At 44.6% G+C, this 22,443-nt stretch overlaps 1 protein-coding gene across 5 annotated transcripts in view; it reads left to right on the top strand.

Annotated features, from left to right (window-relative positions):
- Fam13c (family with sequence similarity 13 member C) overlaps positions 1 to 22,443 on the top strand; it is a 104,872-nt gene that overhangs the window by 61,384 nt on the left and 21,045 nt on the right. For 3 of the 5 annotated variants that reach the window (XM_021653392.2, XM_021653389.2, XM_021653388.2), the window contains 3 exons: positions 7,729 to 7,876; positions 20,138 to 20,348; positions 21,464 to 21,602. In XM_021653392.2, the coding sequence (XP_021509067.1) occupies positions 7,729 to 7,876; positions 20,138 to 20,348; positions 21,464 to 21,602 (498 nt within the window). The remainder of the gene's footprint in view (positions 1 to 7,728; positions 7,877 to 20,137; positions 20,349 to 21,463; positions 21,603 to 22,443) is intronic. The other 2 variants (XM_021653391.2, XM_021653390.2) reach the window with 1 other exon arrangement.

Here is a 22,443-nt window from a genome sequence, read left to right as displayed (position 1 = left end):
GAATAGGCAAATGAGCACTGTCACCCCAACATCCATGGCTTCCACAGGGACACACATCCATGCCCTAGAGCTCAGCTGGCCTCGAGTCAGCACTCTTTGCATGTTAGGAAGTTACTGTCCTTCTTAGTGCCGTGAGGCTCAAACTTCAGGGCAGAAAGATGCTGTTTTCTTATTTTCTAACAAAATGTTAGCATTTGGGGAAATAGCTAATGCTTTCCGGTGTGACCTGTCATCCTTAATGACACAAGCTCCTCGCTTATTTCCTATGACTTCCAGCAGGAGAGTTACTGGTTTCCAATTCAGCAATTGGATATTCAGCAATTATCTAGGAAGTGGGTTAAGGTAGTGTCTTCAGAGATAAGAAAGGGCTGGGACCTGGCACAGATACATGGTTTGTCCAGTGACAGAATGAACCAGGTAATGGGTTCGTGGGCTTCTGTAGTGTCCTCTTCCTACTGAGTTTATTTATTTCTAATGATCGGGTTTATTTTCAGTTATGCAAATGGATCTGTGATGTTTCTGCCACGTGAGTGCAGTACCTTTGGAAGCCGGAAGGGGCCCCTGGAGTTTTAGGAGGTGCAGCGCTGAGAACCGTACCTGGGTCCTCTGCCAGTGCAGTCTGTGCACTTAACCACTGGGCCATCTCCCCAGCTCACTGAGGGTAGTTTTTGAGAAGCTTTTTCAGACTGCTATAAAATGCAACAGAAATGGCCACAAAAAGTGAGCATATGAGCAACAACACAGAGTCCAACAACCGTGGACTTCATCCCATGGGAGACAACACATGTAGTAGGCAAAAGAGGGTGGGTTTATCATAACACGCCTTCTCCGCCAGTCCCCAGGAAAATGTGCTCTGTAGGCTACACATGTGGTGTGTTCTGTTTAGGGAAGAAAGAGCCTTACCTTGAAAACCTCTGACTCAGAACATGAGACTATGAAACACTATTATTTTCTCTCATATAATTTGCTCGTTTGTTTGGTAAGGTTAGGGCAACAAAACTCTCACCGTGAGATGTCACATTCTGTGCTTCCCATTCCTGGGCTGAACTCCTTTGGCTAAAACAAGTGCCTTTGTGTTATGGATGCTGTGGCTGTGTCTATCCTATTTTTTAAAAAGTGCTGACAAGGTGCCGTCAAGACTTGGTTACTTTAGTCTGCACTCTGGTGCCTTGACGTGAGTAGCTGCTGCTCAGCTATGGAAGTTCTGTTAGCAAGAAATCGAGGGCTGAGCCTCCTGTGCAGAGGGAAGCTGGACTGTGTGAGCTGAGGTGTGGCCCGATGCAAAGTGTTCTGGGTTATAAGTATACAGTCCCCAGGGAGACCAGCTACAGCCCAGTGTCTCTAAAGGGAGGAAGAATTTGGGTTTCTTGTTAGAGCAGCAGTATTTTTTTTTTTTTTAACCTAAGACCACTGGACAACATAAAGGGTCACAGTATCAGGAAGGTGGCAGTGATTGCCTTAGAGCCATCAGCGATGGGAGAAGCCCCATTGTTTGGTGAGAACACTGAGAGTCTCACAGTAGCCTATTGGGAGGTGACCTCATGATTCTGTGCACCTTGTGTTTTATACTTCTGAGTGTGTGGGGGTCCAGGTCCCACAGGAAGCCCAAGGCTAGAAGACAGTGGGAATAGCAGAGTTCTGGGGCTTAGGGAAAAGTATTCATCCTTGGGCTTGGTGATGTTAAATAGGCAACCAAATACCATTTAGAGTTGGGGTCAGGGTCCCAGAAGATAGGGCACTATTTCTCAGGCTATAGACCCTGGGTTCTTATATTGAGGTGATCTTGCTCCAGATCAGAATAAAGATGATGTGATACTGATAATGTATATATTTTGTAAACTCCCCAGTGGGTTTTAAAATAACCTTGGGGTTTATTAGCCTGAACCCCAGATGGTCATCAAATGAGATACTCAGACTCCCATCCCTCCAAGGGTGAAAAATAAAGCTGATAGTTAATGATAGTCTTTTTTTTTTTTTTTTGACTGATTTGACCCTACCATGCAGTGTGCTTATAGCATGACAATTGAAAATATGGTTCCAGGCTTTAGGGAGTTAGAAAGAATCCCCCATCAAGTAGACCACTGTTGTGATTGCCAAATGACCAGACACAACTTGAAAGAGGTGATGCTCTTTTTAGCTCATGGTTTCACAAGGTTCATTCCTTCTTGGTGGAGATGTTTTATTCACATCAGGGCGGTAGGAAGAAGAGGGAGGGGAACCCGACTGCTTACCCCCACCTTTTAGTGTGCTCTCATAGGAGGATGTCAAATAGGATCGTGGGGCCTGGGAAAGTCAGAGCAAGGAGCAGGTGAATGAAGAGATTCAAAGGAAGGGTCTCCTGGGCCTACCGAGTGTATTTGTGGGGTTGGGAGCTTCTACCCATGATCATGCAAACTGAGGGAATTAGAGAGGTAGATAGATGCCTGTGAACTGACCCATATCTCAGGTTTGCAGCAAGGTTCCTGTTCAGTGTGTTTCACATTACACTGAGAATCTATCTCCATAAGCTTCCCAGGACATAAAGGGATGGGTAGGTATCCTAAAACCCCTTCTTAGAAACCAAGTGTGAATGGTTCCTGCTCTCTAATTGCACACTCACAGATGAACGCACCTTAAAATAGTTCTTATCCATCCCACCCATGTGGGCGTTCTCCATCTCAGCCCAACTAAAGTGGGACCTGAGTAATTGCAGAGAGGGGAAAATGAGTATTTTCTAAAACAAGATGCGTATTCTCTGTTGTATGAAAAGAGAGTTAACTTTAGAAAACCGCACCTAGGTTGCACAGACTTCTCTCTGGCTTGCTTCTCACGTGGAGTGGTGGAGAGTCAGGGGTGACTGTCATTCCCAAGAGGGTCCTTCCTTATCTGCAGCTCAGTCTCCTTCCTGATTTTAGATGCTCTACTTTGGAGACTTTGGAAGTAAATCTGGGAAAGCATCAGCTGGCTGACCAGAGCTATTGCCCAGGGACACCATGCTCTTGCAGGACCTCAAAGTCACGTAGGAGAAGGGTTGGATAGAGGTAGCTTGCCAACGGCTCCTTTGTTTTTCTGTAAAAGGGAAAAATATGTCTTTGTGTGAAAGGTCACTAAGTCAGGTGTGACAGATTAATGAAATGGCAGGGTTGTCACTCTCTCCTTGGGCTTGCCATTGCCTTCCAGCAGGGACTTCGGGAAACAATGTCTGGTGTTATTTGTTGGCTTGTTAACCATTTCCTCACCAGACTGGAAGCTCCAGGAGGAAGAAGCTGCTGTCAAACTCTTAGCCTCTATGCAAGTCTAACTCTTGTCTGAGCATTCAAGCATCATTGTGGCCAGCACATCTGCACAGACCCTACTAGTGCAGTGAAGTATTCCCAGGCCTTCTCGGGATAGTTATACAGTCCTTCATCCTGACTGGATGAGCTAAACATCTCCCATCATTCCCTGGGTGAACATGTATGTGAGCGTGGCATCAGCTTTTCAGAGTTACATCTCTGCTCTGTTACTCTGGGGTCTTAGGTTATTGGGTGATAACCATCCCATCCCACACAAGGTGAGGGACTCTACTGAGGAGGGCCGTGGGGCTGAGTGGGATGGTACACGCTGAGACCATTCTCTTCTACTTTCTTTTCTTTGGTCCCCAGTGGTTGTCTTCCCTTCTGCTTGGAGGCCTCCCTCTGTTGCTGATCTTCATCTCCTCTGCCTTGTTCCATTTTCTAGTCCTTCTCATCCCCATTCCTTTATACCCAGTTATATCCAGCGTCTCAGAGAGGAACAATGCAGCCATGCAAAGAGATCTCCTGTGTCACTCAGTGTTGTTCCAGTGAGCACACATGTGGGAGAAGGTGGCCCAAGGAGACACAGAAGAACAACTGCTTGATTCTCACAGCTGTTTCCAGGTCATGTCATCCAGTCATGCTCCTAGATAGGGTCCAGAAGCTTTTGAATCTGATGTACCCTGTGGACAGATGTCCCTTGCTGCCCATGTAGATTGAGTCCTTGGTTCTGCACCAGACCCGAGTCTAGATAGCCACTTGTGCCAGGTTCTATGCCTCCATACTCAGTATATGTGCGTGCTTGATCTTCTCTGCAGTCAAGTTAGAAAGGAGACTCCAAAGTCATTTAGAGAGTCAGGTTCCTGGTAGGCAGGCACAGAGGTGAAACCCTGGAAGATGGAGCGCTGAGTCACAAATGGCACATCCTGTGGCCTGTCCATGTGGCCAGACCTCTTCCCTACAGCTGGTGTTTGGGGACATCCACCCTGACCACAGAGGCCAGTCCTGGAGTGATGAACACTCACTGGGGCTCACACAAAGGGCTTTTCTCAACCTGCCCTCAAGTCACCTGGCCGCAAGCCTCACCTCAGGGGCCAGAACTCATTATTGTTGTTTTTGCTGCTTTTTACAGATGAAATAAAAAAAAAAAATCAAGGTCTGGAATAGCCAGGATACTTGCCCACAGAGAGGCAAGTTACAGAGCACAGTAGACATTCCCCGTGGTGCTGTGGGATCCTGAAAGCCATCTCTTGCTTTGCAAATTGCACAGGAACACATGGGAGTTTGAGCCAGGCTACTGGCACCACATTAAAGAAAATAAGGCTGAGAATGTGTCTTTGTTAGAAGCTTGCCTAGTGTGCAGGGAGCCTTGGGGTCTGTCCCTCCACTGCCTAAACCAGGCAGAGTGATATACATCCATACTCCCACAGCTCAGGAGGTAGAGTCAGGAGGATCAGAAATTCAAGATTATCCGAGATGAAAGAGAGAGTTCCAGGCCAGCCTGGGCTCCGTGAGACCCTGGCACTAATGAAAGAAATGGAAACTTCCACCTTCTTTTACCTATCATCCCTTAAAAAGTCATTGTAAAATACGTTCAATACAAAACATACATCATCTTAAATTAAGCTCCTCTACGCATACAGCTCAGCAATACTAGATTCATTAGCATTGTGGAGTATCCTTCACACCTGCGTCTCTCTTCATCACACAGAACTGAAATTCTGAACCCATGAGACAACCTCCCTCCCTTCCTCACCCAGCCCTGAGGAACCACTGCTCTACTTCCCATCTTTACGGCTTTCCTACTGTCTTACATAAGTGGAACTTCACAGGGTTTATCCTTCTGTGACGGGTTACTTTCACTGTGTGGTAGTCTATGTCAGTCAGTGTCTTCCCCCTGAGTTTTCAGCAATGTTCTTTATAAGTGCATCCATCCATATTTTGTGCATCCATTTATCTGTCCATGGACACTTGGGTTCTAACACCTCGTGTTAATTTGAGGGGTGCCATTACAAATTACCAAACTGGGTAGCTTAAATAGCAAAAAAAAAAAAAAAAAAAAAAGTATCTTCTCAGAACCTGGAGGCTGTTGAGTCTGGGGTTAAAGTGCCAGCTGCCTTAGTTTCTCTTGAGGCCCCACTCTTTGGCTTGTAGATGGTTGCATTCCAATGGACCCTCTTAGAGTCTTCCATATATGAATATCCCCATGGTCTTTGACTCTTTCAAGCATATCAGTCTTACTGGGTTGGGTTCTGATGGTTACGGTCTCTTTCAACTTTGCTTACATCTCTCCCGTTTTTAAGCATAGTCATCTTGAGACTAGCGATTCAATAGAGGAACTTTGAAGACAAAATGCAGCCAGTAACACTGCCAAGCTCCCGGAATGCAATAGAGGTGGGCGTGCACAGAACTGGCCAAGCCTTCATGTGTAGTGCTTTTTGGTACTCCCCTGACAGTGAAGTTGTGTTATATGGTATTTTGTATTCTTAGGGATAGTCAGGGCTCACCAAGCTATTTCCTGCACTGGCCCCACTATGTGACAGTCCCATGGCATTGTCTAACTCTTTAGTGCAATCTTGTGCTTTTGAAGCAACCATTCTGATTTCCTGGCGGGAAGTTTCCTTGAAATCATCCTTGGTGTCCGCCAACTGATTGATTATTACGAACTAGATCCTTGTCCCTTTGCTCTTTCTGCTTCCCCTCTCAGCACCCTCGATCTCTCAGCTGCCAGAGACATGTCCCAGAAGGGAGAAGAGGGCCACGGAAGTCCTCTACTCTCAGGCCATGTTGCTTTGTCTGAGTGGTGGCGGTTAGGAATCAACTCTGAGGGCAGACAGTGTTCAGGTCAGCTCATGAGCATATCTGTGCCTGGCGGAGGAGGGGCCTGGGCTGCTGAGGTGCCCACCGACTTCCAAATATCTGAGAAAGTTTCAGACATCCCTCAGGGAGCATCACATGAAATCACTGTCGTAGTGTCAGCCCAGTGGATGAAGGCATGGGGGGAGTTGGTAAAGATAGGATGAAGAGAGTGGTGTGGGAGGAGATATTGGGGTAGGTGTGCATATGAGAGAGAGAGTGTGTGTGTGTATATATATATATACATATATATATGGTATATATATGTGTCAGGGGTGTGAAATACAGGCAGTGTAGGAAGGAATGGGGATTCAATGTGAGGGGATTGGACATGCATGGAGGAGAGGAGGATGTGGGGGCAGCCAGAAGAAGTAGGGGCATGTGTGTGAAATAGGAAGAGTGTGGGGGTTATGTCAGGATGAGAGTCACAGGTAGGGTATAGGACGTGCCTGTAGAATAGGGTGTAAGTGGAGGCTGAGGTTGGCAGGAGAAGGTATATACAACGAGCTAGGCCATTTTGGGGGTTAGGATTGTATGTTTGTGTGTACGGTATTGGCAGCAAGGGTGCGGGGGCCTGTGTGTGTGTGTGTGTGTAGGTTTATGGGACAGGCAGGGGTGGAGCTGTGGAGAGGGGTGCGCCAGTGCGTGCCTGTGTGGCATATGTGAGGGGGTGAGTAAGTGTGGGAGTCCATATGTTTGAAAGTTTGGGTAGGAAAAGGACCAGTTGCCCTGTTTCCCGTGGCTGCCCTTGCCACAGCTGGAGGGGAGGTGGGTGGAATTGTTCCTGTGACCTGCTGAGCTGTCCCACCGTGGGGTTGCAGTGCCAAGCCTGGACTCGGGCATGACTCATATTCACCTGCCAGGGGAATCAGTTTGCCGGGCTGCTGCATCATGAGTGCGTCAGCCTGCGTGATTTGTTCTTACTAAGATCCTGGGAGAAATTTAAAATGCGCCATGAAGCGGTAGGCGGGAGATTGTACCGTAGGCTGGAAAGGATCAATTGCTTTCCGTCAAAGTAGCTGAGTTAGGCTAACAGGTCTGGGGCTGTCTCCCTAGACTCTGTTCTAGAGAGGATGCAGCTGCGGCATCCCTTGCAAGAGAAGTAACTTCAGAAGGCGTGTGTAGCTGGCTGAAGGCGCCCAGAAGCCCCTCCTAGATGCCAGGCAGCCTCTGCAGCAGTAACTCTTTGTGTGCTGCGGTCTGCCGCAGTCTGAGTCTTGGAGGGACGGTGGCTTTTATGAATGGTAGCCTGGGAGTGGCCTAATGTCTGGCTCCTGATGTCAGCACAGTGAATGAAAGAGTTGCGGAGCATAGAAGCCTCCGCACTTGCGAGGCAGACACCTTCTGAGATTGGCTGTCCAGAGGCGGTGTCTCTCGCTGACGAAATCCCAGGTCCCATGTGTCACAGATAAACCGTGTACGTTAGGATCTCAATGAGCCAGAAACCCAGGCTGCACGTGGACCAATGCGCATCTGACTCGGGGGCCAGCTCCTTTCCCCTAAGCAGCTGCGGCTAGCCCAGGCACCGCACCGGACAAAGGTGCTGAAGAGCTGCAGACCCGGCGCTGTGGTGCTAGGCATCCACTCAGCTGGCTTCATGTTCTGCTTTTGTTGGCAGAATTCCTTCCTGAAGCTCCAAGCCCTTGAGTCTGATCTGTGCTCCGCGTTTCTGACGAACCAGGAAGAAGATGGCCAGGTGCACGGAGTTAAGGACCCGGCCCCAGCTTCCACCCAGAACGTGCCCGCTGATGGCGTGGATTCTGCAGGTAAGAGGCAGAGTCTGGGGATGTCCCAAATGGTACTCAGGAGACAGCTCAGCCTCCACCTGGACTCCTCAGGGGAATGATGCAACACTAAAGCCCAAGCTGAGAGACAACACGAGGATTTAGGATTAGCTGCAAAGCAGACTTTACCTAAATTGAGAGTCGGCTGAAAGAACCCGTCACAACTTCTTGTCATTTTTCTGGTTGTTCTAGGACAAGGAGTGGTGTGCTGCCTTAAAACCGAGCATGCTTTTGAGGTGCTGAGGACCAGGGGAGTTTCATTTCCTGTCTTTTCTCTGTTTAACTGATTGTACGATGATGATCTTTAAACACAGTGAAGAGGAGTGAGTGTTTAGCTCTTGGCTCATCTGATCGCATAGCCTTGCTCTTGCTTCTTCCGTATTTTCGTTTCAAAAAGTCTCAATGGACTGGAGATTTCTGTGGGTTTTTCTAGTTTTAATTCCTGAGACGGCTGATTGTCTAGAAGGCAAATTAATGCTCTCGGGAAGAATTAGAGAGGAAGGAAACACCAGTTTACCTGAGTAAAAATGAAGAAGGGAGTTTATTCTTCTCTCTACAAATAGGCCGGAGGCTTGCAGACTGCTCCCTGGATATGGTGGGGGCAGCAAAGGGCTTAGGGAGCTAGGAGAGGCCCCTAATCTCCGAGGGTTGGAGGAGGAGATTGGAAATGGCAATTGGATTCGGTAGAATGAACAGCAGTCCTTAACGCACCGCTGTATAAAAACATCTCATGTGGTCTAAGCAGGCTGAACCGTCATCTGTGGTGTTGGAATTTGCTTTAATAGCAGTAGTTATAGGAGCTGCTAAGGGCAGCCACTCTAGTTATTTATATTTCTATGATGAGGGTACTGTTTATTCAGTTTGTGAGAACCTACTGAAGTGAACCATGAAATAATACGTGTTGGCATGAGGAACCCTAGGCCTAGTGGGACACAGCAGGTGAGTGACCACAGGAACCCCAGGCCTAGTGGGACACAGCAGGTGACTTCGCGGTGGCCACACATCTCTGGCAGTTGGTAGCCTTCTTGGGTGGTAGGTAAGCTCCTCTCTTGTACTGGCCACTGTGTTCGGGTCAAATACAGGTAGAATGGGTCAGGGGCCCAATCAGTGTTTGAAGTCAGATTGTCAGACAGTGTGGCCCCTCTTCTCCAACCCTGTATCTGTCTCTTCCACTTTTTTTCTTTTTTCACTTTGTTTTTATTTTTTTCAAGACAGGGTTTCTCTGTGTAGCCTTCGCTGTCCTGGACTCACTTTGTCCAGGACAAAGTCTCACTTTGTAGACTAGGTTGGTCTCAAACTCACAGAGATCTGCCTGCCTCTGCCTCCCTGAGTGCTAGGATTACAGGCACGCGGTGCCGTGCCCAGTTTGTCTCAAGAAAAATTTAAATTAGTCTTTGAATTGTTTGATGTTTGCTTCTCTCTCTCCTCTCTCTTTCTCTCCCCCCTTCTTTCTTCCTCTCCCCATCTTTTCTTTCTCCACACACTACATGCACAAAACCTGTTAGTCTGTTTAGTATTGCTTGCATATACATTATTTCAGGGCTGAAGACGTGGGATTGGATGACCCGTTAGGCGGCTCCTCCATGGGGGAAGGCTACTTCTCACCCTCAACATCCTACTGTTGCCTGAATTCTTTGTCTAGGGGTGGGGCCCTGTGAGATTTCCTCCTTCCATGTCCGTAGATGGATTAGCAGTTCTAATTGGTAGGAAGCGTCTGTATGGATTCCTTCCTTCCTTCCTTCCTTCCTTCCTTCCTTCCTTCCTTCCTTCCTTCCTTCCTTCCTTCCTTCCTTCCTCCTTTCTCCCTCCCTCCCCCCCTCCTTCTCTCCCTCCTTCTTTCCTTCCTTCCTTTCTTTTTCTTTTTCGTTTTTGTTTTGTGAGACAGGGTTTCTCTGTGTAGCCTTGGCTGTCCTGGACTTGTTTTGTGGACCAGGCTGGCCTTTAACTCACAGAGATCTATCTGCCTCTGCCCAGTGAGCGCTGTGATTACAGACGTGTGCCACCGCACCAGGGTTTTTCTTTTTTCATATTTTGGAACTGTGTATATGTGTATGTATGTTTGTATATGTGTGTATAATACCCGTGCATGAGTACATGTGTATGCATGGATGTGTATTTAAATTCCTGGTGAAAACAGGGCTAAGATTATCACAAATCCATATTAATTTATATTTAATTTTCTTAAAGTTGTACCCGCTAGCCCTGAACTCTGTGTTAATCATTGATTCAATAATTAGTATAGGAAGGACAGAATTGACCCAGTGAGTTTTATAGGAATTCCTGGATATGATTTGGCAGCAATGGTAAAATTCACAAGTATAAATTGATGTCAGTATAAAAAGGTTTGGCTTCACCGTAGACTTAATTCGTACATGAATTAAGTTACTTAAATTTCACAGTACACTTTTGAACTGATGGTCTGATGGAAGATGGGTTCCTTGTCTGGTGGGTCAAATCTTGGTCTTTAACTAAATTTCTTGGCTGTAAAATTACTACTCACCAAGTAAGATGCTTGAAATGGCTTCCTGTCCTGTGAAGCTGGTTTCAAACTGCACCTGTCACAAGAAGGGATTTCCGGGTGCCTTGTAGGCACACTCTGTTCTCAACAGCATTCTGGAGGCTTCTTGTACACCATAATCGCTGGGAAGTTTTTCCCACATGGAGGTTTTCAAGGCTTCACCTTAGACAGTCATGGGTGGAGGTCCTACACTCTACATAGTTTATAAACACTCTGGTTAACAGGATCTTCTAGTCAAGTGGATGATGTCTCTGCAGAGAGCTTTTCAGAATGCTTTACTTGTTTTATCAGTGGACCACAGGGACCTTGTGACTTGGAATCCAGGGCCGATCAGCTTTATCTGTTAACATCAAGATAAGGAAGGTATTCACACACCAAGGTCATAGGCAGGTGAGATGGCATGTGAACAAGGAAGGGAGCGGAGAGAAATCTTAAGAATACAGAGGTCCCTAGAGCAAATTGATGGGGCGATTTGAGAGCGTTGAAAGGTTCATGAACTATTCTTGCTTATGGGGGATTTTCTGGTTTGGGGTTAAAATGTCTCTTCCATGCCGAGGAGTACATAGTTTCCGATATAATCTTGCATAGGTCAGCATGTCTGCAATTGCCAAACACTTGGCGTAAGATCGAAACTGATACTGACTGTATCTTTGTGCCTCCTTGTACTTGAAACCTGCTCTCTAGCATAAAGGTCTTTGGAGAAGGGACATTGGGGTTGCAGCCCTCATGAATGGGGCGATTCCTGTCAGAAATGAAGGGGACTGGCTTTCCACTGTGTTAGGGTGCAGTGGGAAGTCAGCAAATGGTAGCCTGGAAGGAGGCCCTCTCAATGGCTTGACATTGCTGGTGGCGTGACCTCATGCTTCCCACCTGCAGAAGTGTGAGAAAGGAACTTTCTTTATTCACTAGCCACATTGTTTAAGTAAATATTTTCACTCTGGCATTAGAGAGTGTCTATCCTGGTGTCACTGGATGTAAATGGCTTGAGGGTTGTCTTTACAAAGCTTTCCATTTTGAAGTGTGCACAGAAAGAATTTGGCATTTCATATGTGTCTCCAAGGATGACTGATAGGACGGAAGTTATGGCCAACACTGTCCCCAAGGGTAGATGGACACCCACTGCTACGAATATTCTTTCAGCAGTACATAGTTCTATAATGGACTTTCTTTGGACCACCACAGGATGGAATAATGACACAGAGTCTTATTATTATTTATTATAGCTTAAGCCTTAGTTGGCTATTTCCCCACTAGCTTGTTTAATGTAATTAACTCAGTTTATTCCAGTCATGTTTTCCATGTGGCCTGTTACCGCTCACTGTCTCACCACTGTTCCTTCCTCCATGTCTGGCTGGTGAATTTCCGGCCTCTCAGTTCTTCCCACAGTTCTTATCTCTGGCCAGACGCCCCGCCTTTGCTCTCCTGCCTCCCTAAGAGACTGTCAGCTCTTTATTAAACCAATCAGGAGGTGAGAGAAGTGTGTTTACAAAACACTGAGACAACTGATGCTTCACATAAATAATTGTACGAAACTCTCTGCCGTGCAGAAATAAGCACTTGAAAAATACAAAGATACCTTTATGCAGTGCACAAAAAGATCATCCCAAGCATAGTTCCGTCCTAAGGTCTTGATTTATAAGTGTTCCATTTGAGTAAGACCTGGATGTAGACCATCTGTTTTCTACTAAGGGATTTTGTGTGATCTATAGGACTTGCCTAAATCTCCGTCAAAGTGAGTGCTGCCTTCTCATTCCGAGTAGCACATTACTTGGAAATCCTTATGATTCTCTAGATGAGAGGGTTAGACACCTTCCAATGCAAAATTGAAATATAGGGATGGAACTAGACGCTGGACAAGCTTCCCTGAACTCAGCACCACACCAGGGTGTCATGAAATATGTTCTTGCTGTAGGTGCAGCTTACAGTTGGATTTATAAAACAAATCTAATTGCAGGTGTACCAACAGGTGGCCGTCATAATTCATATGACTTGTTCTTTTATTTATCTGAAGGCCAGCCTCAGGTAGGCTATGAAGGTTGTATTAGAGAGGATATATATCATTTCAACCTCAGAAGCTCACATAATCCCCAAATACCTCTTAGATGCTTCATTACTCATATGGCTGTGTAGACCTGCATGGATTTTTGTGTTTATGTATTCCTGTAAACCTTTCTTGAACCATATATGTACTTATATGTGTAGGTTTTATGTATATATATGTAGATATATTTATTTTTATGTATATGAATATTTTGCCTACATGTATGTATGTGTGTGCACCATGTGTAGAGGCCAGCAGATGATGTTGGATCCTCTGGAATGAGACAGAAGGTTTTCAGCTGCCATGCGTGTTGTGGGAACTGAACTCGGATCCTCTATAAGAACAGTGAGGGCTCCTAACCACTGAAACACCTCCCTTTCTAGAACCTATTGGTCTTCTTGAAGGTAAAAAAAAAAAAAAAAAAAAAAAAAAAGCTGCTGCTGCAGAAAGTGGCACTAATGTGTTTGTCTTCAGTTGATTTTCCAGTTGGGCTCATTTTGTGTTGCCTCTGTTGGGCACATTTGGTGATACAAGGGATGGATTTGGTAGTTTGGTAGTCACAATTGGGATGGGTGCTTGTGCTACTGGCTGGAGGCCAGGGATTCCTGCTTAGCCTTTTCTATAAGGCATTTCAAACTGTGACCTCCCCGACAAAAGACTGGCAGCTCCCAGTGCCAGTAACACTTAGGCATAGAAGAATGCAATATAATGTTTTGATGAATAGCACCAACAAAAACTAACCATGGTCTCTTTGCTCACTTCCAATGCTGGAATGGATTTTCCTATTTATCTTACTAATCAATTGAGGCTGGTTTCATCACAATCCCAAGATTAAAGAGGAGAGTCAGTGCCACAGGTAGTGGTGGGCAGGGAATGGGAGCAAAGGGGACAGGTTGGGATGGGAGTTTCTCCAGTTCTTTTCCATCAGCATTCCCTAACCAGCCCAACTTAGTTCCCATACGTCAACATTACTAATAAATTCAACAATATTAGTAAAATATTAGTAAAAATAGTCTGAATCTATTCTTAGACTGAAGTTCCAATACCCAAGGTTATAGTTAATTTATCTGTTTTAGCTCGCTATCCCCACGGTCATTTTAGCTTCTCTGATCAGAACTTGTGCCTTTTTGAGTCTGCTGTTTGAGTCCTACTGGATTAAATCGGAATTTTATTCATTAATATGGGCAGAGGTAGTTTGATTTTTGCCAAATGTTATCATTCATAGGCTTGGGACAGGACACAGTGAACAGGGGACCCCACCCATCAAATCTCCTAACGCCATGGGAATCTATAATGGTATCAGTTCCAAAAGTACTTTAATAGCTTTAAAACCATGGGCATAAAACTTTTTCTTTTTATAAAATAATGATGGCTTTAGGATTGCTTTCCAAGCCATTCCTGCTGATGTGACTAAATTTATCAGCTTTTCTGTTATATCTATGTATTTTTTAAGAACGCAAAGTATGCTGCCAATCAAGCTAATAACTCAGTGCGTATCACGTGTCGAGAGCAGATGGGCCAGTTCCCACCAGCTCCATCACCTACTGGCTCACAGGGCAAGTCAGCTGCTGTTGTGTTACTTCCCATGGTTTGAGGCCTTGGCCTGAGGCTGTTTGGTGTTTTCCTGACAAAAAAATTATGTACACCTGGGCCTGGAGAGGTGGCTCAGTGGTTAAGAACACTAGCTGTTTTTCTGGAGGACCCAGCACCCAGCACCTGGTGACTCATAACTACCTGTCATTCCAGTTCTAGGGGATCTCATAGGCTCTGGACTTCTTGGGCATTAGGTACACATGTGGCACACAGCAGGGAAGACACCCAAACATGTTTCTTAAAAAAACACAGTGCCTAAAAACCTATCACTGTGTATTTCTGTTCAGATGCCATTTTAGAAATGTAAAATAAGATTAATCTAGGATCTGTTTGCAAGCATTAATACTGACATGTCTGTCAAAAAGATATAAATTCAACCTTGCCCTTTGCTACATATGTCAAGAGAGAGTTTGTGTTCATTGCAAAACATGACACAGTTATTTGGTTTTATTTTTAAATGACCTTGGTATGAAATTTAGATCATAGTCTTCTTGAAAGGCTAAATATGTTATATTTAATATTCAGTTTTGTTCTGAAATAATAGCCTCTTGCCTATTTTCATAAGCTAGTTTGATGACCTTCACAGGTTCCTTTTTGTTAAAAAATAGTAGAAAGAAGACCCTTCTAAGTTTTGTTGTGAAATTGCATAGAATATATGTGAAATACTCCACAGGCTAGTTAGGGCAAATGTTCAAGAAATGTTAGCTATTATTATTTTTAACTTTTAATTTAAATTATTTGTGTGTGTGTGTGTGTGTGTGTGTGTGCTTGCATATGGGTACATTTACATGTCTTTATAAACTTGTGGAGGTCAGAGTGTAACCTTCAGTATGCTTCCTCAGTATTGGATTCAGGTTTTTAGACTTGGTGGCAAATGTGTTCGCCTGCTAATCTGTCTTCACAGCCCACCTATCATTTAACAGGTGGGCATTCTGGCCAAATTCAGAATTTACATTTCACTAGTTCCACCTCATGATGACTACATTTGTCTTTAAATACTGACTTTTGTATAATATTTCTAATATTTTCAGGGGTGGGAGGCACCATTTACATTTCATTTTTCAGATCCCTGTTAGAGCCTTAAACATGATTGATATTATACTTACCTCCTTAAGCAGAGGGTATCTATAACAGCAATAATCAATGGAACAGATGGCTTTTAAAGTTGGAACTCCATCTGTTGCAATAAAAATGTAGCGGCCGCTCTGCCTCTGACCCGACTCTGTGAGTTCTGTTGATTTTTTTTTTCTCCCTTGCTTTTATAGCAATCTTCATAGTGTTTAAAGTAGGTCCTATTACATCCACACTTTGTTTACCAAAGAAAGCATTTCAAAATGTAGAGATGGCCATGTCCTTGACTGAGGTCATATCTATAGCTAACTTTTAGAAAGAAAAAGAATGTTACTCCTAAAACTCAGACTGCCAGATAGCTATTTAAGCTGCCAGCCCAACCCAGATTTTTTTTTTTTTCATCTGCCCTAATGTTCATAGCCACTTTGGGCATGGTGATACTCCTCTCTCCTCGTTGATCTTCTAACTGAGTAAGTCCGTCTGCTTCCCCAGCAGCCATTACATTGGCATGACTCTAGGTGTACCCCATTTTCTTTTCTGTCTCCATGCTTCCTGGTTAGCTTCAGAAGCACAAATACTATATCTATACAATGCAACACAACAAAATTCACTAGATGTTTTTGGTTGGTGTTCTAGTTTGCTTTCTGGTGCTGTGATAAAATGCTTAAAAAAATGGCCTTGGGGTGAGGGGTCATCTTAGGCTTGTACAGTCATCATCAGGGGAAGCCAGGGCAGGAACCCAGAGGCGTGAAGCTTTGCTCTCTGGATGCTGGTCTCTGGCTTGATTCCCCTGCAGCATGTATGGCTATGGCTCTCACACAGCCTAGGGATCGTGGGCTCAGTCTTCCTGCATCAATTAGCAATGAAGAAAATGCCTCACAGATATAGCCATAGGTCATTTTCATTTGGACAACACAGCAGTTAAAGTTCCCCCTTTCTAGGTGACTCTAGGTGACAGCTGAAGCTCACTGTGACAGTTGGGTTTGTTTCCATAGCCTTTCTCTTGGGTGTAACAGTACTGCCTTTCATGCTGTCTGTTCTGAGACCACCAGGGCCAGAATGTTTATGCTTGAAAATTGCTAAGATCTTGGACATGCTTTGGGCTCATTTCACTCCCCAAACCAGCCAACGCTGTTGTTTGGCCATTGGAATAGATCCGAGTGTTACCCAGAAGCCCACCCAAGAGTAAAAATAATAAGTCTGCAAGACTCTAGCTTATGTACTGTTTTGCCAGATCTGAGCAAGCCCTCTCAGGCTCTTGCAGAGATTTATTTAAAGTTTGAGTTGATTAAAAAAAAAATCCACTTTAGGAAGATACATTTTTAAATCTGGCTGACTCATTGTAACATAACATCTGCTCCTGCCTGGGGTTGTAGCCAGATCAGAAGTGGTCTCCTGGCCTCCACATACTGGAGGTAATTGTGTTCCCTGCTGCTCGGCGAGTGGGATGCCAAGGACATTTTATCTTCCGGCAATAGCAATGTGTCATCTTCTGCTTGAGGAACTGGTCAGAGCTCACCGTACTTCCGCTCCCCTACCCCCTGAATGGGTCAGCCTAGCTCTATACCTTCCCTACTGAATTGAAAACCAGCTACACATGACTGTGATGCCAAACTCTCAGAAAAAGTGTTGGGACATAGTGAGTCACTCCACAAATGCTTGATGCTATTCTTCTTTGAAAACAAACACTGGCAGGAGGTCTAAAATGTTGAGGCATAAATTGATTGACAGCTTTTATAGTGTGTACCCTACAGGTGCTCCTAGGAGGTTCTCAGAATAATACTTCAATTCCTTATTCTATAATGACTGCTAAAATCAGAGTTCCCAAAGAGAGAATGTTCTATGCCTTATTCTAATGTCTTACAAGGATGCATGGAAAAACTTTGGTTTTGTTTCGGAGATTTTTAAGATGGAGCTCAGGGCCTCCTGCATGCTGGTGCCAAGTGCCTGGACCCCAGGCTCATCCGTAGCCCAACACTGAGATGGTTAAGATGAACTTATTTTAATGTTGATTAGTTTAATAGGTGTGGCTAGCCAATCAGATTAACAACTCCTTTAACGTAATTCTCCTGATTTAAACTGAAAAATTTAAAACTAACTTGCAATCATGTCTAGACACACACATACAATATATATACATATATAATATATTACATATATATTATATATAATATATATAATTTTATGTATAATATATAATATTATATATATAATAGGCTGCAGAGGTATGCTAAAGTCCAGAAAGACACGGCTTTGTTTAATTCATCCTTACCTAGTCTTGTGAGGAAGGCATCACTTTTCTCCTCATTCAGTAGATGAAGAAAATGAGTTTTTAGAAGTTTCATCTTGCGGCCAGTGGGTCAAATCACTTGTTGTTAAGCCTGACCACATAAATTTGATCCCAGAACTCACATTATGGAATGAGAGAACCAACCCTGGAAAATTAGCCTCTGACCCTCACATGACCCTCAGTGGTATACTCATTGCAAGTACATGCAGGCACATGTATACACACACACACACACACACACACACACACACACACACACACAGTGTTAAAAGCTTCACTGATGGCCATACCTCTTAGCCAATGGAAGATCTGGTATTCACACGAACAATTTCTGCTCTGTTGCACTTAGGCTAATGTCACCGCTCTAGAGGCCTGGGAGGATGGAGCCTAGAAATGAGGCGAACTGAAGTCTCTTGCAATAGCCAACTTCACTCAGAGCCTCAAACAATTTATCCTCTGGAGGTTAAGAAAGGTCACACGAGTAAAGGTGTCCTCCGTTCAAGCAGTAGACAAGCCACAAGTGGCAAAAACGTGTTTTTCCACAGAGTCGTATAAAGGATAGCTTAAACATTTAACTGAATAATAATAGCAAGCAGCGAGTAATTTGAAGTAAACTCACCCCTTATCTGCTACATCTTGGAGGAGCACAAAAATGGATTCCAAGAACGATTGTGTGTTTTGAAGAAACTGAGGTCCCTAGACCCCTGTCTTGTTTTTTGGAGCGCTCTCATAAGCACTTAGACTTCTCACATGACCCCATTCCCGGACCGGGTTCTCACAGGGTAAGATACCTCCCACTTCACCTTTTAGGAAGCCCCGCCTCAAAATTTATATTCCTGTGGCTTTTCTTTTTCCAACGTTTAAGATACATCTGTGACAGAGATTTTGATCATTATAAAGAAGAATTTTTTGTATTGTTTCGTGAGTACCTAACACGAGATCCGTCCTTTGGCCGTGTGTTAGTGCCGTCCCACGTCAATGGCTTGGAGAGCAGTTCTCCTCTGTGTCTTTTCACAGCCCTGTGTGTCTGATACAAGGAGACAGAAGCAAGCCAGCAAATGGCTCAATACCCCCGCGCCCTGCCCCCCACCCAGCATAGACCTAGCAGACGTTTGGCTCACAGCCCCCGCCTCTGAACTGTAACAGGTCATGCCCTGTAACATGGGCCCTGGCAAGCTGCTCCCTACTTTGGAAGAAACAAACATCATGTCCTCAGGATCCTTAAGAAGACACCAAGTTCAAGGTGGCCACGTACTTTTCCCTGTGGGAATGGAAGAGGCTGCCAGCTCTGTTCCCAGATGGCAGCACTGGTTTTGAGTCTGCCTTGGCCTCTTTTGAGCAGAGAGCTCAAAGAATCTGTCTACACAAGTGTACACACAAAACACTTGCCAACTGATTTAATTAAACCTGTTCTCAATTCAAATTGTATGTTTGGACAAAAACTAAGGCTCTACCAAATTACCAGTAGTATTAGCTCTATAGAGGAATAGAACTTAGAGAACAGAGTATATCTGATATTATATACACATACATACATACACACACACATACACACATACATATGAGATTTATTAGAATGGCTTATAGGCTACAATCCAGCTAGTCCAACAATAACTGTCTACAAATGGAAGGTCCAAGAATCCAATAGTTTTTCAGTCCACAAAGCTAGATGTCTCAGCTGGTCTCACTGTTCTCCAGAATCCTGAAGAAGTCGGTTCTAATGGCAGTGAAGGAATGAACTTGCCAACAAGATTGAGAGGCAAAGACAGGACGCTTCCTTCATTCATGCCCTTTATATAGGCTGGCAGCTGAAGGGGTGGCACAGAATAGAACTGTGTCTTCCCACCTCAAAAGATCTGGATTAAATCTGGGCTGGGTGTGGTGGCACACACCGTTAATCCCAGCACTTGGGTGGCAAAGGGAGGTAGATCTTTGAGTCTAGGGCTAGCTTCTTCAGATCCTTTGCTGGCATGCTGGCACATCTATCTCTCATCTCCCCCTGAGCACAGGGGGCACCGACATCTAGACTGGCCCTGGTGAGAACTAGGAAGCTAATTTAAGAGGGAAAGGGGAGTGGGTCACATTCAGATCAGGGTCCAGAGCTGACCTGCTAGGGGCGGTATCGTATCGTATCGTATTTTTTTTTTTTTCCAAAATGGAGTGTTACATAATATTTTGGAAAGTAGAACAGAGACATTCCTAACTCTGTAGATTGTTTGGAGTTACTTTGTAGCCTCTTTCATTATTATCTATCTGTCTGTCTATCGTTATCCATCTCTTCATTGTCATCATCATACCTGTCCTTAATTTTTTTCTTCTTGTTTTAAGATATTTTTATATTTACTTGTGCATTTGTGTGTATGTGCACACAATGCCACAGGACTTTTCTTCACCGTCTATTTCTTTTACCCAAACTCCTGTTCATTCTTAGATCCTTTCAGGGTACCCTCTGCCTTATGCAAATGATATGAAATGGGATCTTTGTGCTGCGCTGGTTGGAATAACTCACTCTGTGTAGTCTTCTGATGCTTTTGTTGGTGGCTTTGTAATATCATCTATCCAGGTTTTATGAGAACAAACATGACAGTATTTTGAAAGCTTTTCATTTCTCCAGAAGAGAGACAGGACAGAAACGCGCTGTTCTCATTGGTGCTATGATCTTTATTTAGGAACATGGCAGCTTCAAGTCCTCTGTCACTCCTAAGTCTGGATCTCTTTTTGTTTCCCCAGACCCTGTGCCAACCCATAAAGATGCACAGAGTGATGCCGACGGTACGCCAGAAGACCCCCAGTCTGCAGGCACAAGCAGGCTGCTCTATCACATCACCGATGGTGACAATCCACTGCTGTCGCCACGATGCTCCATCTTCAGCCAAAGTCAGCGCTTCAACTTGGACCCCGAGTCAGCCCCGTCTCCACCCAGCAGCCAGCAGTTTATGATGTAAGAAAACCCATTCTGATGACCATCTTCATTTCGCATAGTTTTTCAAAAGATATTTCATAACCTACCGTGAAACTGGGCTCTGAAACAGGGCAGATGTGCCTCTCCAGTTGGGAGTACCATTTCTATACTGACTTGAGGTCTCGGGAAAAAATGGTCATGAGAGTCAGGACACATGTTTTGGAAGTTTTGGGGAAGAATGAGAAACATGCGTCTGTGCAAGCCTCTGAAGTGTCATTCTTAACTAGCTCAGGGTGCTTCTCATGTGGCTGAAGTGTAGATTAGAAAGCTTCCCCTCAGCTCCTTGTTGGGGAGCTAGAAGAGTGGTTGGTACCTAAAACAAAACAACAACACAACAACAACAAAACCTATTGTCCTCCCCAGATTAACCAGGCAGCTAGATACAGCAGTTTCTCTTTGTGTCAGATATGACCCCCACATTGGTCACGTAGCAGCGTCTCTGTGTGCTAAAAGTGGGGTCCACATTGCACTCTGCATTGGTTCCTTGCATTTTAGATGGGGGTAAGTTCCGGGAACTCTGTGGTATTTGCTTTTAGCTTATTTGCCTTTGTGTCCCTAGTTTCTCCCTCATAGCTTACTGCTGTTCTTGAGTTGTCCCGGCCTGGGTTCCTGTAGGAAGGGTCCGAGGGTCTTAGTAAGTTTATGTGCATGGAAAGTGTATGTCATGTTGAGTCTGTGGAAATACTTTTTTTGGAGAGAAGGCCATTCCTTTTGACGTATTTGAAAAAGGCTCTCTTGTGTCAGGATAGTTAACCACACATCTAAATCTTTCTTTGAAATGCTATTTAGTTGTGGCTCGTGACACCTCTGCAAGGACCCTCTTCTGAGTCCCAACTTGGCCTTACTACTCTTTGAGATGTGTATTTCTTGTGCTGATATTTTGACATTATGCTGATATTTGATATTGAGCATATTAGCCCATAATGCAAAGCTGTAGTCAGAGGTCACAGGGATGAGTGGGGACTCCTGGTGGACAAGTCACATAAGGAGCTGCCCTCTGGAATGCTCTGATATCATGGGGTTCAAAGGTCAGGCAGCAGTGGTCACTGAAGCCCTTGCTGAAAACGTTCTTTGTCTGTCTGTAACCATGGCAGGCCACGAAGCTCTTCTCGCTGCAGTGGTGGGGATGGCAAGGAGCCACAGACTATCACGCAGCTCACTAAGCACATCCAAAGCCTCAAGAGGAAAATTCGGAAGTTTGAAGAAAAATTTGAACAAGAAAAGAAATATCGGGTAGGTAGCCCAGGGTTGAATGAAAAGTGCAGATGGTGTCAGACAAGTGTGTGGATCTCTGATCTCCATTCCTCGGCTTTGGCTTCCCCTCCTTGCTGGCTGACAGCTCTCTATCTGCTGAGCACCCATGTCCCGCATCATGAGCTAAGTTTAACGATGAGTCTGTTTTGTTCTCACTTGTGGGCAACCTGTCTCTGCTAGGCTACTTCGTACTCACTGTAGCTCTTATTTTTAAATTAATTATTCATTTCCTCCCTTCTTTCTGAGCATCCTTATTGACACTATTTTCTAGATCAAAAATTTGGAGCTTGGGGCTGGAGAGATGGCTCAGAGATTAAAAGCACTGGCTCTTTTTCCAAAGGTTCTGAGTTCAATTCTCAGCAACCACATGGTGGCTCATACTATATATGATCTGGTGCCCTCTTCTGGCATGCAGGCACACATGCAGGCAGAATGCTGAATAAATAATAAATAAATAAATAAATAAATAAATAAATAAATAAATAAAAAACAACTGGAAATTTTAGCAGATTAAAAAAAAATTTTTTAAAGAAACCTTTGTGCTGAACTCCTTTGCCTGTGTTGATAAGAATTTTGGGACCCAACGTGCAGAAACTCTAACTTAATGATGGAGACATTTTTGGGTTTGCTTGTTTTGTTTGGCATGAAAGACCTTTCTGGTGGATGAGCGGTGGCACCTGGTGAAGCTACTAATAAGAACAGAACCGTCTTTTCCCAGCAGACACCAGTCCTCCTGCTGGCTTCTGCAGAGTTGCCGGCCAGCTTTTCCTTTTCTCAGACATGCAACCACAGAGTCATAGATTAGTGTCTGCCTGTCCAA

This window comes from Meriones unguiculatus, chromosome 16, assembly GCF_030254825.1.
Source record: "Meriones unguiculatus strain TT.TT164.6M chromosome 16, Bangor_MerUng_6.1, whole genome shotgun sequence".
Lineage (NCBI taxonomy): Eukaryota > Metazoa > Chordata > Mammalia > Rodentia > Muridae > Meriones > Meriones unguiculatus.
This window is presented reverse-complemented; position numbering and strand designations above follow the sequence as displayed.